The 13,193-nt window shown below is 45.1% G+C and overlaps 1 protein-coding gene across 1 annotated transcript in view; it reads right to left on the reverse strand.

Moving 5' to 3' along the window:
• LOC128709625 (neurexin-1) overlaps window positions 1–13,193 on the reverse strand; it is a 77,199-nt gene that overhangs the window by 25,024 nt on the left and 38,982 nt on the right. The window contains exons 7-9 of the mRNA XM_053804629.1: window positions 7,935–8,084; window positions 1,439–1,599; window positions 1,131–1,157 (exon numbers count right to left, since the gene is read on the reverse strand). Of these exons, the coding sequence (XP_053660604.1) occupies window positions 1,131–1,157; window positions 1,439–1,599; window positions 7,935–8,084 (338 nt within the window). The remainder of the gene's footprint in view (window positions 1–1,130; window positions 1,158–1,438; window positions 1,600–7,934; window positions 8,085–13,193) is intronic.

Genomic DNA, 13,193 nt, shown 5'->3' on the forward strand with positions numbered 1-13,193 from the left:
CAAATGCCTGTGTACCGTTGAAAATCGGAGGCCAATAGTGATGGGCCTAGCAGGCAAGATCTTTGAAGTCAGTGAACTTTTCGGCACTAAGTGATGCTGTTTTAAGGGTGCAATTGGGTGAATGCCTTTAGCTGAGTTATGTTCCGTGTCTTGATATATTGTGTGAAAATATAATTCAATATACATAGACGAAATTGTTGGCTAACTCATATGAAACTGTAGCATGTCTTTCAAAAACCTTGACACAATCAAAGATCTTTTGATGTTTGGATGTATTCGAACGGTGTGTTTTATACTCCAATTTATTTATTTTTTAGCCAACTCTTAATTTCATTTTCCTGTTCATTCCTGTAATTTAGTTATCACTTATTTTAGGTTGAAATTGTTTTCGTTGTTGTTCCTTTAGACTTTGACACAATGTTATCTTGTTAAACAAAGAATTCATGGTTCTGGTTTCATGTCCTCAGATCCTATTTCAAAATCCTCAGACCTTCAGACCCTATTATCCTTTTACACTCCTTTTCTTTTGCTTCTTTGACAAAGTAATGTGGAACCTGTCCTATTTATCTTCTTCAGCTCGTAAATTCCAGCATCTGCATTGAACCTGTTTAATACAATTCTACGAACTTCATAGAGAGTTCAAAATTTGAGTATATTTTTAATGACTATTTTAATGGTATATTGTTAAATCCCTTTCCTGGTTTATAAAACTTTCACGAGACAATCAAACAAAGCTAAAGATACAATTCAGCATGAGCAGAACCGAAACCGAGAATGAGGAGAATGAGGCTTTCTGGGTTTCGATCGTTCCGTTTGAGGTTTCTTCTACCCACCGAAACCCGACCGTCAAACGCAATTCGAGACCAGCACAAGGACGGCACAGCTTATATGTATCTCGGCACATAACCTAAATCAGATCAACATCATTGAATCGAACGAATCGAAATGGTCGCGTAAGCGAAACACAGCTCCTCCAACGCAGGGAAGGTAGTAAATGGGATTGGAATAGATTTGAAATTGATACTGAATTAGCTGGGCCTCGGGAAGCAAGGGAAAAATGGGGCTCCAACGCAAGGCACTCTGCTGCTGGGATGACGATTTTGCCTTCGACCTGGGTCAATTACACTTACCCGACAGAAGCTCGTTATCGACGAGATCTACACGGTGACGGTGGTGGCCATCGGTCAGCGGAGTCCATGGCGGTAAAAGAAAAAGCAGAATAACACACACAATTTCCCGTAATAGGGACAGTTAGAAGATATTCTTTAAAAGGCAAGTAAAACACAATCTCTGCCGCAGGTAATGTAGAACGCTCCACGGTAACTGGTTTTCAGTGGAAGTTTGCTGTTGTGCAAAGGTAACGGCTGGTAGATTTACTTACTCCACTCCCAACGGTCGTGCTGGGCGGGTTTGCCTGCAGGGCATCCGTGTAACTTACCTCCTGGATACGCCGATGAACCGTAACTTTGTGCCATTGATGGTCGTCGAAGCGTACGCGGGACGGTTTGATGTGCATCTCTTGCTTCCCGTTCGAGAGACCCATCGTCAGCGACACACCACCGTCGCGAAGGGCCAAATTCAGATAATCAGTTCCGTGACCTTTTATCCGTGCGGGACGCCGGATGGAAAAGAGATAGAGTGATAAAAATATATGCGTGAATGTCACGAATAGGTAAAGGTTGGCGAACAATTCTGTATGGAGTGTTTTTGTTTGATTTATGTACCGTTAAAGGCTACATTAGCTAAACATAAAGAAGAATGCTCAAGGATGTATAAATACCCCTAAAATAATCCTTTTTTACAATTTGCAGTATATCATTTAGTGTTTTTTGTGCAGTGGGTTATCAAACATACGCCCCCCAAAAAAGGTGGTCTAACATGCAGCAGCAAAAAGAAAGCCGTCCCAATGCCGGGTAGCGTCCATTTTGCCTTATTAAATTTTTACCAACAGCGCACACCACGGTCAGCTTCATTCTTCCGTTCGTTTGTGGTGCAAAGAAATGTTTTTTCGGTGTGCACCGCCCATTATATGCACCTTCCAACCTGGTAAGCTCTCGACATAATTTGCGTTATACCATTTCCACAGTTCTTTTTCCCACCGTGGCCGTTTTTTTTTTCTCACTCGCCCGAAAGTGATTATAGATGCAAAATGGTTTTTTATACACTGCTGCGTCGTAGTGCCAAATCATGCAAGGCCGAAAGCGTCTAACGACCGTAACATTTCCCCAGCCACCACCAAACACACACATACACACCTTTGAACAGTTTAATGGTGAAAATTTTCACTGTAAAGCGCTTTTCCACTGAAATGGCATGCATAATAATCATATTGTTTGTACGCGTCGATGGCGTTTGGAGCAGGTCCCGCCACCCAAAGAACACCCCAGTAATGGTTGCGGTGGGCTAGGTCCAGGGCCAGATCCGCGCAACAATGATTGCAGGTATTTGAAAGAATGCATTTTCCGTGTAACGATTTCGTGTGCTGTGACATTTCTCCGGCTCGTTGCAATCGTGTATCGATTTTACGGATAACTCCGACAACTAAGCTGATTATTCATAATGTTCTTTGTTAAAAAATCTATGGAAACTTCAGGATTAGTCAAACATCACTCAAATAGCAATGAGTTCATAAAACATTTTCCCTTCGAAAACTTCTTTACTTTTTAAGGGTTTTGTTCGACAAGAGAGTTAGGTGAAGCATTAACAAACAGAGATTCTAATGTTAAAAAGAAGAAACAACTGGATTTGTGGTGTTTTGTGGTTACAAAGAAGATAATTGTTTCCCAACATCTAGACGACGAGTTCCTGGGGGCTCACCAAAATAGTAGAAATAATTCGTCTTCTACCTTCTCCAAATCACATACGGGAGCTTTTTCCAAGCTTCATTTTCTCATCGTTTCCACGCCTGTGTCAGTCCTGTTACGGCACACGTCACAGAGATACGAATGAGAATATTTACCACCAATCTTTTCTCAAGCGTACGTCCGCCATTCGGGCTTATTTCGGGTGGATAAGGGAACAGTGGACAGTTTACCGGTAACAGTAATTAACGTTGAAGTCGGTTTTATTTATCACAGCGCGCGGTTGAGTGCGGTAATGAGTTCTAGCTGCACACAGATCCGGAGATGAAGCTGTCACCTGCCGAGTGCAGTCTCTCGCGTGGTTGGTCGTTTGCAACGTTTCAAACTACGTCACCGCGAGGGTGAGCTGCTGTGTGCATTATTGTGTGATGGCATCATAAAAAGTGAGCACACACACACACATGCTAGCGGTGATTTCGTAGAAGTGACACAAAACTGGGGCTGATCGATTGACTTAGCCGGGCTTTTAACTTGGCTTTTGGCTCATGACGATGGCACATAAATTCAGTCAGTAGAGCTTCCATTCCCATGTGGCGGTCTCTGTCTGGCAGCGTGGCAAGCAGACCGTTTTAACTCGTTTTTCCGTAGACTGACATTAAATTGGTTGGACCATTCCCACCCCGGTCGCCTTATCACGATCACCATTGCTGCCAATAAGCCAAAGCACTGGCAAAGATCGGAGAAGCGTCGGGCGAAGAAGTTCGAGCGTGCCTTACCGGCATGATGCGTGCTAGAGGCAAATTGGCATGACGTTGGCACCGAGTCTACGAGGTCCAATTTAAAAGCTCTTTTTGATCGATTGGATTTCATGTGCCAGCAAGTACGCGAGGGGATGGAAGACGTTCGCTCGGTTCTTCCCGGGACGGGTGAAACGTTCATTACACGAGGTCAGGGATTGGCAGTGCATCGTAATGACCTAACCGAACAATGGCGGCCACCCGGTCTGAGAACGTCGATGGCACGAACTGGGCGAAATGGAACAAAAATGAATGTTTATGATTGATAGGAGAATATGCCCTAGCTTTAGCAAATCGTGCCCGCCCGCTTCGTTAGGGGTCATTGATTGGTCGTTTGTTTGGCTCGAGTGGGCCACCGGTTTCTCCCCGCCTGTTTATAAAACGCCAATTATGCCATTGAACTGTACCGCGTCCAAGTGACAATTTCAAACAGGCTAAACGTTTGATGCGCTGTTTTGGTCGTTTAGCAATATCAGAAGCGACTTACAACAACTTTATACATTGTACGGTGGAGCTAACACAGCTGGCACGTAATCCGGCCCATTGGGTTCATTCAGCAGTGAACATTAGCATACCTTTTTTGGTGAACACTCACCCTAAAAGGCGTACATTTTTCACACTTCTCTTCAATTAACAAAGCCCAGGAAAATGATGATGCTATCACATCTACGGTCCACGGGATGCTCTCAGCCAACTGCTGTAAGTACATCGTAAACGCTGCTCCATGGAGCCGTGGGGCATCTACGAAGGCTGTTGTGGATAAATGATGAATAATGACCTCTGTTGGCAACTGAAGGTTGATGCGTCGAGAGTCCATCAATCAACCATGCCTTCAATATTTCCCATCCTTCCGACGCCTCCTTCACCACACCGACCAGCAGTATCTTGCTCGCTTTTCGCTTGGTACATCAGTTAATTTCTGGCCAAAGTCTGGCCGGATTAATGGTGCTTTTCCATAGACCCAGCTCGCTGTCATTCGATAATCGATGAACCGATGCTGACGGTGGGAAGTTGGCTGGATGAACTCGGCAACTCGGCAAATGGAAATGTGTTGCTTCTGTCTCGCCGGGGACCACTCGGGAAGTGTTGCCACTGCTTAGCGAGTTTGATCTGCGTTAAATACAAATTCACGCTTCAACTAATCTAATTAATCATTTGTTGGCAGCGAACAGAGTTAGCTGGAGTTTCCATGGTAAAAGAATTCAACTGTAACGGTGCATCGCATTAGGAAGCAATTAATTCCATTCTATGGACGCGTTGGATGCTCACCTGAGTATAAGTGGAGCAGTTCTTCCACTAAACTTTAGTGTTATTCTAAACACTATTCCATTTCAATATTGATTTCCTCTTAAGCCGAGCTTCCCATCGTTTAAATAGTTTATTCGCTAGCGTAACTCATTACGCTTTCCTACTTTTGCTGCTCATCAAAAATACATTTCACAATTAATATTGCCCGGTCGAGGCCAACGTACGTAGCGAGCAGAATGCAATTTCTGTCCATTGCGCACAATGAAATCGCTTTTCCAGCCGAAGCGACACCACATCCGCTTCACACACGCTGTTGATCGTTTTACCCAGCAACCACAACAATAGGTCCCGCTCGCTGCCCGGCGCGGTTCGTCCCGACCATTGATTTAAAGGACCAACGGATAATCTATTTTTCACGTAACCATCCATTTTCAGGTGTCTATTTTTAGCCACCGCTCTAACATTTGGATCCTTTTCTCGGATCCGGCTTTTCACGTCCAGTGAAAAATGGGATTTCCCCTGGTCGTGGGTGGGGTCGGGTGGACTGAAACATTCATCCTTTCCAAAACGGGGATGGATGGAACGGAGCATTCCGACACACTACAGCTACTCGAACCACCATCCACACCCTCTCGTTCGTTGGCAAACAAATCAAATCAATTTTAATTTGATTCGGTATAAATATTTCCTCCATATTTTTTTTTTCGCTTCCACCATTTTCTTCCTTCTCGCTTTGTCCGCACCGATTGGGAAATGCAGGTGAGTCAACTCATCTACGCACCGCTCGTATCCATCCAGAGTTCTCGCTGTCTCGCACAAAATCGAACAAATCGAGCGTTTCTGTTTGCCATAATCGAGGAATTCGTGGAAATGTTCCACAAACAGCCCCATTGCAACATTGGGAGCACGGGGAACGAAGGAAGACTGGGGCACACACGGCTAGGCTAAAGGCTCCGGGAACCGGGATGTTGGTCCACTTTTCGCATGCCGATGCGCAAATGAGGAAACTCGGAACTCCGGTCTCCCAACGACTATCCCAAACCGATTGGGCTGAACGTACGCTCCGCCGTACGTTAATGAAAATTTAATGAGGAAAATTGATTTTCTCGGCAACAAATAAAAAAAACTGGGACTTCCACGTGCAGGTAATCCATTTCCGGATCGATTGGTTTGGTAGAGTGCGGTTTATTTTGCTTCCCGTTCGTTTTGGCTTATTTTTTACGGTTTACAGCTCTTATTACGTTTGGACATCACCATAAGCTTGATATTGATTTGTAGAAAAAAACGGATAATAATTGGATAGAAACTATACAACTTTAACGATTGCGTAAGTAAGGAGCACATAAAGTTGACAATGTAAATAGAGGAATTTAAATTTCACCAAACGTCCCAAGTCATCCCCGGTCAGGGTTTCTAGTTTTACTGCATCAGTCTTTAAAGCGAACCGAACACCATAAACACCCTGGAGTGACCAGAAATGCACCATTGAACGAATGGTTCGGCCAAGTCCGGGTCCTTACCGTTTTAGCTACTGCTTTAGCCGGTACGTACGCGAGGGAACCATCCAACGGAAGGCCAAAGCAGCAATTATCTTAATTAGATTACATCCACCCATAAAAGATGCTTGCCGTTTATCGCTTCTCACTCCCACCGCCGTGGTGGGAGAGACCAGAGAAGAGTGTAGGGTGAGCAAAGAAAAAAAAGGGAAGCAAAAAGCAGGATCAACCCCGAGTGGTCAGGTGGTATTCGGAATGCTGTAGTAAACGGGATTGCCTCGGGGGTAGCTCAATCTCACAACTCACAATTTACAGTAGCTTTGGTTAGGTCGGGGATCGGAGCGGCGTGTGGTGGCATCATGGCTTGCGACGTTTCTCTTTGCTCTTGGCCTTTAACAAACAAGGTATACAGAGTAAGGAGCTGACTCCGGGAGACGAAACACATTCACAGCACGGTAAAAGGTAACACTGAAAGGCAGTGATACCGAAAGGTGACAAGGTGTGTTGTCTTCGGGCGGTTGACTTCGTTCGGTCTCGGTGGCTCTGGCAAATGAGCTGACGACAAAAGCAGTAGTTTGCAAGCAAACATTCCAATATTCGGCCACATCGCTTACCCCTTACTTTTTTGCTGTTGAATGGCGTTACGCAAAGGCGACAATCATAAAACGAACACGAATAAGGGACGCGTTGAAATGTGACCAAATGCCCGTTCCAACGAACCATACCCCGGGGGGATATTGTGATATCCTGTAAGGACCCGAACCAGTCACTCGCTCCAATGGGGTGCGTGCGTACCTTTCTCTCTCTCTCTCCCTCGCAGTGTGTGTGTGTGTATGCCAAGCACATTAGGTAATATTTTTATGGGTATACATCCACACCCGCAACAAGACAAACAACAAACCCCAGCAGGATCATTTTTTTGCGTACGTATGGCTAGGACCATCGTAAGGATTTTTATATCTTTCAGCACACTTTGTCACTCCGAGTGCCAGCCACTACCTGGGTTTCTTTGTTCGTTCACAGGTCAAAACCATCGATTTAACCTTACCTCGCACAAGCAAACACACACACACACACAAACCCCCAACTGCTGGACCTATCATAGTGCGCACACCGGCGATGGGGCCAAGAGGTTTAAGGGATGATTGCGATGCGCTTCGAAAGCTGAATGAGCATTCTTTATTTTACGATTTCTTGCGAAGAAGAAAGAAAAAAAAGGGTACGTTGCTAACATTGCTGACCAAGTGGATTGGTGGTACGTTGGTGCGTTTTATTGTGTCACAAAACGTCACCGGCCAGACATTCGCACGTTCGCGAGTTATGATGATCGCGATCGCAAAGGTAAAATCGCCCAAAACAAGCCACACAGATCAAGTCTTGCTGGGGACGGGACGTGGGGGACTAGTTGGAAAATTAAATTATCGTTTAATCCCTGCTCACTTCTGCCTGAGCTTGATTGTTGCCGTACGAGCGATAAAGAAACACAACGGCCGCACTTTATCATATCGTCCATCGGGCATTCCACGTGGGCGAATTGCGAGAAATGGGGAAGCGACAATTCCACTGCACTAACTCTTACGATGGGCACTTACCGGTGTAGAATAGGAGTCCGTTCGGTTGGCGAGTACGAAAGTATAGCGTGATGGCATCCTGGGCGCTAACGATCGGTTCCCCACCCGTCTGTCCCAAATCGTACGAGAGAAACTCGGTTCCACGGAACGTCGCTTCCGACGGTGCTTTGTCTGTGTGGATGGAAGGAAAAGCAAAGAGAAAAATCGTTAGTGGCGTTGACTGCATTGTTGCTGAAACTATATCTTAAGCTGCCCAGGTAGTGCCCCAACAGTGACGCGTATTGTTATCAACGTTTTGTAGTGTTTCTTGCGGCGGTGAGTTTATTTATTTCGTTTCACAGTGTCTACCACAACCGTCAGCAGTGGATTTGTGGTTGGAAAAATTAACCTCTTTTCTGGCGATACATTTTCCAACGACATCATTATGGCGATAGAGTTGTTTACCGTGCGTGAATTATAGTGACTGCATCGGTTTTCTTTGCTTGCGGAGTGCGCAACCTTCCACCAAAACGTGTCAACGATCTGCCGAATCTATAATCTATCGTTTATCCTTAATTTATTTGTGATCAATTTCCATTCCCCATAAAGAACCCAAAGCTGTTGCAGGATACCCAACATGGAAGTCTGTCGGTGTTTTTTTTTTGTCCGCCCAATGTCAACACCAAATGGAAGCTGGTCGACAAGCTCGGTTCGTTCGATCAATAGCCCAACGGACATCACAACCACAAGTCGTACGTTTTCTTGCCTGGGTTAGTTATTAGCATTTCGCCCAAAGATTGTGCGGCTTTCGATGGAGAAAAAGGGCTCCGGAGGGTTCCAGGTTTGCCCACCAGCAACAGCCAACCGGGTGTTTCAAGTGGTCGTTTATGTGATCGTAATTAAAATCAAGGAATCCGAGTGCACTGAGAAACGCCGAGATAAGCGAAATTTCACCAGGCAAACACGGTGAGGCTCCGTTTTGGCCGGAAGCAGGTCTTCCTAGGTCTATTTCGAGGTTCTTAAAATTTTTAATGATGCTCCAGTTTATATTTCAACCCATTTTATTCACCCTTGCTAAAGAAGGGTGCTTTACTCGAACCAGCACATGGGATGACGCGGTTTTATCTCGGGACTACCCAGGCTTTACCCAGTCCCGGACCCGAGACCAATGATGTGCCAAACGCTTGGTGCAGCTGAGACAACTCGCTCGGGGTTTGCACTCCAGGAACGTCGGGGGAATTGTGTCGACGGTTGGCTGGGTGCCAAATTTTATTATTTTTATTATCCTTTTACGATTATTTATCATGTGAGCTGGATCGATGCGGTCCGGAAATGCTCCCGACAGCGCCTGCAGCAGACCGTGCTGAATACGGGGCAGGCGAGCGGGAAAAAGGTGGTCGCGGTGGTACAAGCGACAACCCGCCGGGTTGTTTGCACGATTGGGCGCAACGGGTTGAAGATGTCGGGGAACTAACCCAACGCAGCACGACTTGCAGCAGCAGAACTGCTAGCAAACCGAAGGACAATTAATCTTATTTGCTTGAGTTCATAGGGTGCTCGCAGAGGCACGTTTGTTTCTTTCTCTACATCCTAACTAGATTCTGGCTTCGATCGAGATGTGTGCAAGTGCAAGCGTCCGTTTTTTTCTTTTGATTGCCCCCCAAGTACACTCCAGCACCTGACTTCTGTTCGCATGTCCATAGTGGGTGGCATCGGCAAAGCAAGCTGCACGTTGTTTATTTGACGAAAGTCGATTTTGTTCCACGTATTTCGCACCGAATTGCAAACCGACCGAACCCGGGTCGCGGTTTTGTGCGAAGAGGGCCCGCAAAGCTTCGTGGAGAAGAAAATGTCAGATAAATAGCTTGCGGTTGGGTAAACTGTGACCTTTACGAGCGCCAAACTTAATTTAAACACTACCCAAAACAATGTTTATCATTTGACATTGTTGTAGCTGGAATTGTTCCAATATCTGGCGGAATTGCCATTTGGTGGGAACTGATTTAAGTTTAAATTTTCAGTACTGTGTGTAGTGAAAGTATTATGGTTTTTTTGTTGATGATTTGGTTGACAAATGTTATTGTAGAAGTTAAATTTTATATCCAAAACATGATTTACAGCAATGTCCCTGAACGTTAGATGCACTGCACAGAAGATCGATGACACTAATAGTTTCATCACATTCGCTTTACACACAAATTGTAATGGACATCTTCCTTACGTCCACTCTGTTCTATTGATCGTGTCGGTTCCGAGCATTCCAAACGAATCAGCTTACGCTTCATACACACGTGCGTCCGTTCGGTGTTTGCCGACTGCATTGCACCAGCTGCAGCTGCACATTTTCCAAATTGATGTACACAGCCGCGCTGAGCTGCATTTTACCACGTGGCAAACGCTTGCGTAGGTTGCGTTCATAAATTTACGACCAAACTCGCCAGTGTCGCCCTTCCCGTGACACTTCGAGAGTGCTTGTGGAATCCGTGTTCGTTCACACGATCGGATGAACCGTATTGGGCTTTTTCATCATTATCGGATGCTTTCCGGATGGTGCTCGGACCATTCGCTGTAGTGCATTTGCGGTGCGCATCGATACCGAATATAAGGGGACAATGAAAATGTGCCGTGGCAGAAAGGGAGAACGGGCAGGTGGACACAGGTTCGGTAGGTTATTTGGAGTGGTTTGATGTTTGAGTGCTAAAATTTCGTAAACCTCCCGCACGGAACCACTCGTTGTGGGTGCGGTGTCTAGCGTTTCTTTGCCTAATGGATGGCACACGATGACAATAACACGGAATCGTTGCACCACAACGCGACATTATTTTCGGTGTGACGCTACACAATCGAGTGCCAACAGAGAGTCCGTGTACGGTGATGGCTTTACCGTATGTGAGCAGTGTGGCACATGGGTGTGAATTAAAATCACATACATTCGTTGAATAAATCAATCAATATGTCACTTCAAAAGATATGTACAAACATTGCAAAGGGCAGAATGAAATGGTTTTGCGGGTTTTGTTCATCTTTGCTTAAAATAAAGATAAAATAAAAATAAACTACCAAAGGCTGGGCGCCTCCATGGAGCAGTCGCTTTACTTAATTATGCGATACTTTGAACTAAACTAACGTATTTTCTTTTTTTTCTATTGCTTTGTAATGAATAATGATTTCTAAACTCTCTTTAACACAAATTTAAGAATGAATTAAGATAAAATTAATCAAAATACTAGAAATATGTTACGAAGGACTAGGCGTCTCCATAGTTTGATTTATTCATTTTCCGTTGTTCTTTTCCAGTTTGGCAGTTTTGGTAAAATAAGTGCTGTCAGTCAGCCACAACTTTTGCGCATTTTAAAAATACGGAAATAAATATGAGAATATGATTTTAATATACTTTCACTTCCCACACTATAAAAGCATTGTTTATGTATTGTTCTAATTTAATTATAATCATTAACAATAGACTACCACTTGCCAGTCATTCATTGAAACCTTTCCATAGTCAGTTTTTGAAGTTGGTCTCTTCCTTGTTTTATTCCTTTTCGAAAGAATTTAATTGCCGTTTCGTTCCGCTTGAACCATTCCCGATTACATCACACCCTTGAAGTTCCCCGATTTCGGACGGCGGGGTTTTCACCCCGATGGAAGCGTGAGAATATTGCATTTATTTTTAGTCCATCATCGCATCGCACTTTCGCCAAAACCGTGGAGTGGTTGCTATCTTTAGCAATAAAATGGCACGCGCCTTCATTTTCGCCTGGCACAGTGCCCATCGTACAACCATAACGGCCGCCCAGTCAGCTAGTCAGCGACAGCCGAAGGACAGCAGCGGCGAAGCAGCTCGTCCTGAGTACACAGCCATGCGAACCTGCTGGTGCAAGAGCGATAAAATGTCCTCCAACGTGTAAGCTTGTTTGTTGCGCTCTGCCAGCTAGCTGGTAGGCTGTCGTACTAAATTTAGGATCTTTCTTCCACCGTCAACCGGTTCTAGCATCAGTACCGAAGAGGGCATTACAGCGCAAAGTCGGAAAGGTGTGTGACAGTAGGGCCGTGAAATAAAATTAAATCCTGACTGAAGTTTGCAAATTGTAAAAGACACACTCCCGCCGCTGCTCCTTCCATCTCTTCACCTTCACACTGCACACTCCCAACCTCTGCGGATGCGAATCTTTTCGGTGTAATGGGTCGGTTGGTGCTCTTAAATATTCTCCAAGGACGATCCAACGAGGACAGCGATACTTCGGGACCCGCTCCGCTATAATCTCATACCCGGTTTCATGCATTCCAAAATTCAATTTAAAGCCCTGCGCCATATCACAAAGCAACCAGGCACGGTACCCAAATGTTTCACATTGCACCCTCTACTGGCTGTGCAGCTGCCTCTTTGGCGGGGATGCGGGAACAGTGGGTAGCAAACTGCTTACATACAAGCCCAGCTATTTCGTGCTATCCTGGTACAAATGGTCAAAATCCCTTCTTATTCATAGCGCACATCATCAGCGCCGACCTAGAATCTGGCCGGTCGCAAACGCAAAACCCTCACAACCCCAACTATCCCGGAACGGTGAGATATTTTAGCCTGATTTGAAATTCATATTTATTACGACGAGCAAAGCATCCTTGAAAATGGAGCAAGGTTGTGTGTAAGTTTCCTTCATTGCAATCGTACACCAGCAGCAGCTTGGTTGGTTGAAGTGGAGACTATCTGCTTAATATCTACCGGTGAACAATGCGCCGTTCCTTGTACGTTCCCTAACAAAGGCAATGTTTGAGGAGTCTTTCGGAAGATATATGGTGTTCATTATTATGCTGCAGATGAAAACGGATCCGGCCAGGGACGAATCGAGTTACTTTAGCGAGGTAGAAATCCATCTAGACTAGATCATGTGGTGGTAGTGTGTAAGTAAAGCTTGATAAGGCTGGCGAGAAATCTGTTTCTTGGATGTGTTTATAGTTCTTAGTCGCCGCACAACCTATCCTGCAGCTGTTCGATTTTTAAGTCCACAGCTCCACAGTACACTCCCGAAATAATACTTAAAATACATGCAAGCGGACTGCACGGCACCAAACTCCCCCGCTTGTTTCGGGGCATTCAATGGATGATCAATCAAATGTATTAAATTATCCTCACACTACAATCGCTTCTACTCCATCACTCTGACGCTGACAGGACAGACGATCCACTGTGCAAAACATGAGTGCGAAACGGAACGAAAGTTAATCCTTCCCACCGAACCGTACCGTACCGAAGTAGAAGAAGTAAATGCGGGGACTACCGAATCGAAACAATTACGTAAAGGT

This window comes from Anopheles marshallii, chromosome 2 (assembly GCF_943734725.1).
Source record: "Anopheles marshallii chromosome 2, idAnoMarsDA_429_01, whole genome shotgun sequence".
Classification (NCBI taxonomy): domain Eukaryota; kingdom Metazoa; phylum Arthropoda; class Insecta; order Diptera; family Culicidae; genus Anopheles; species Anopheles marshallii.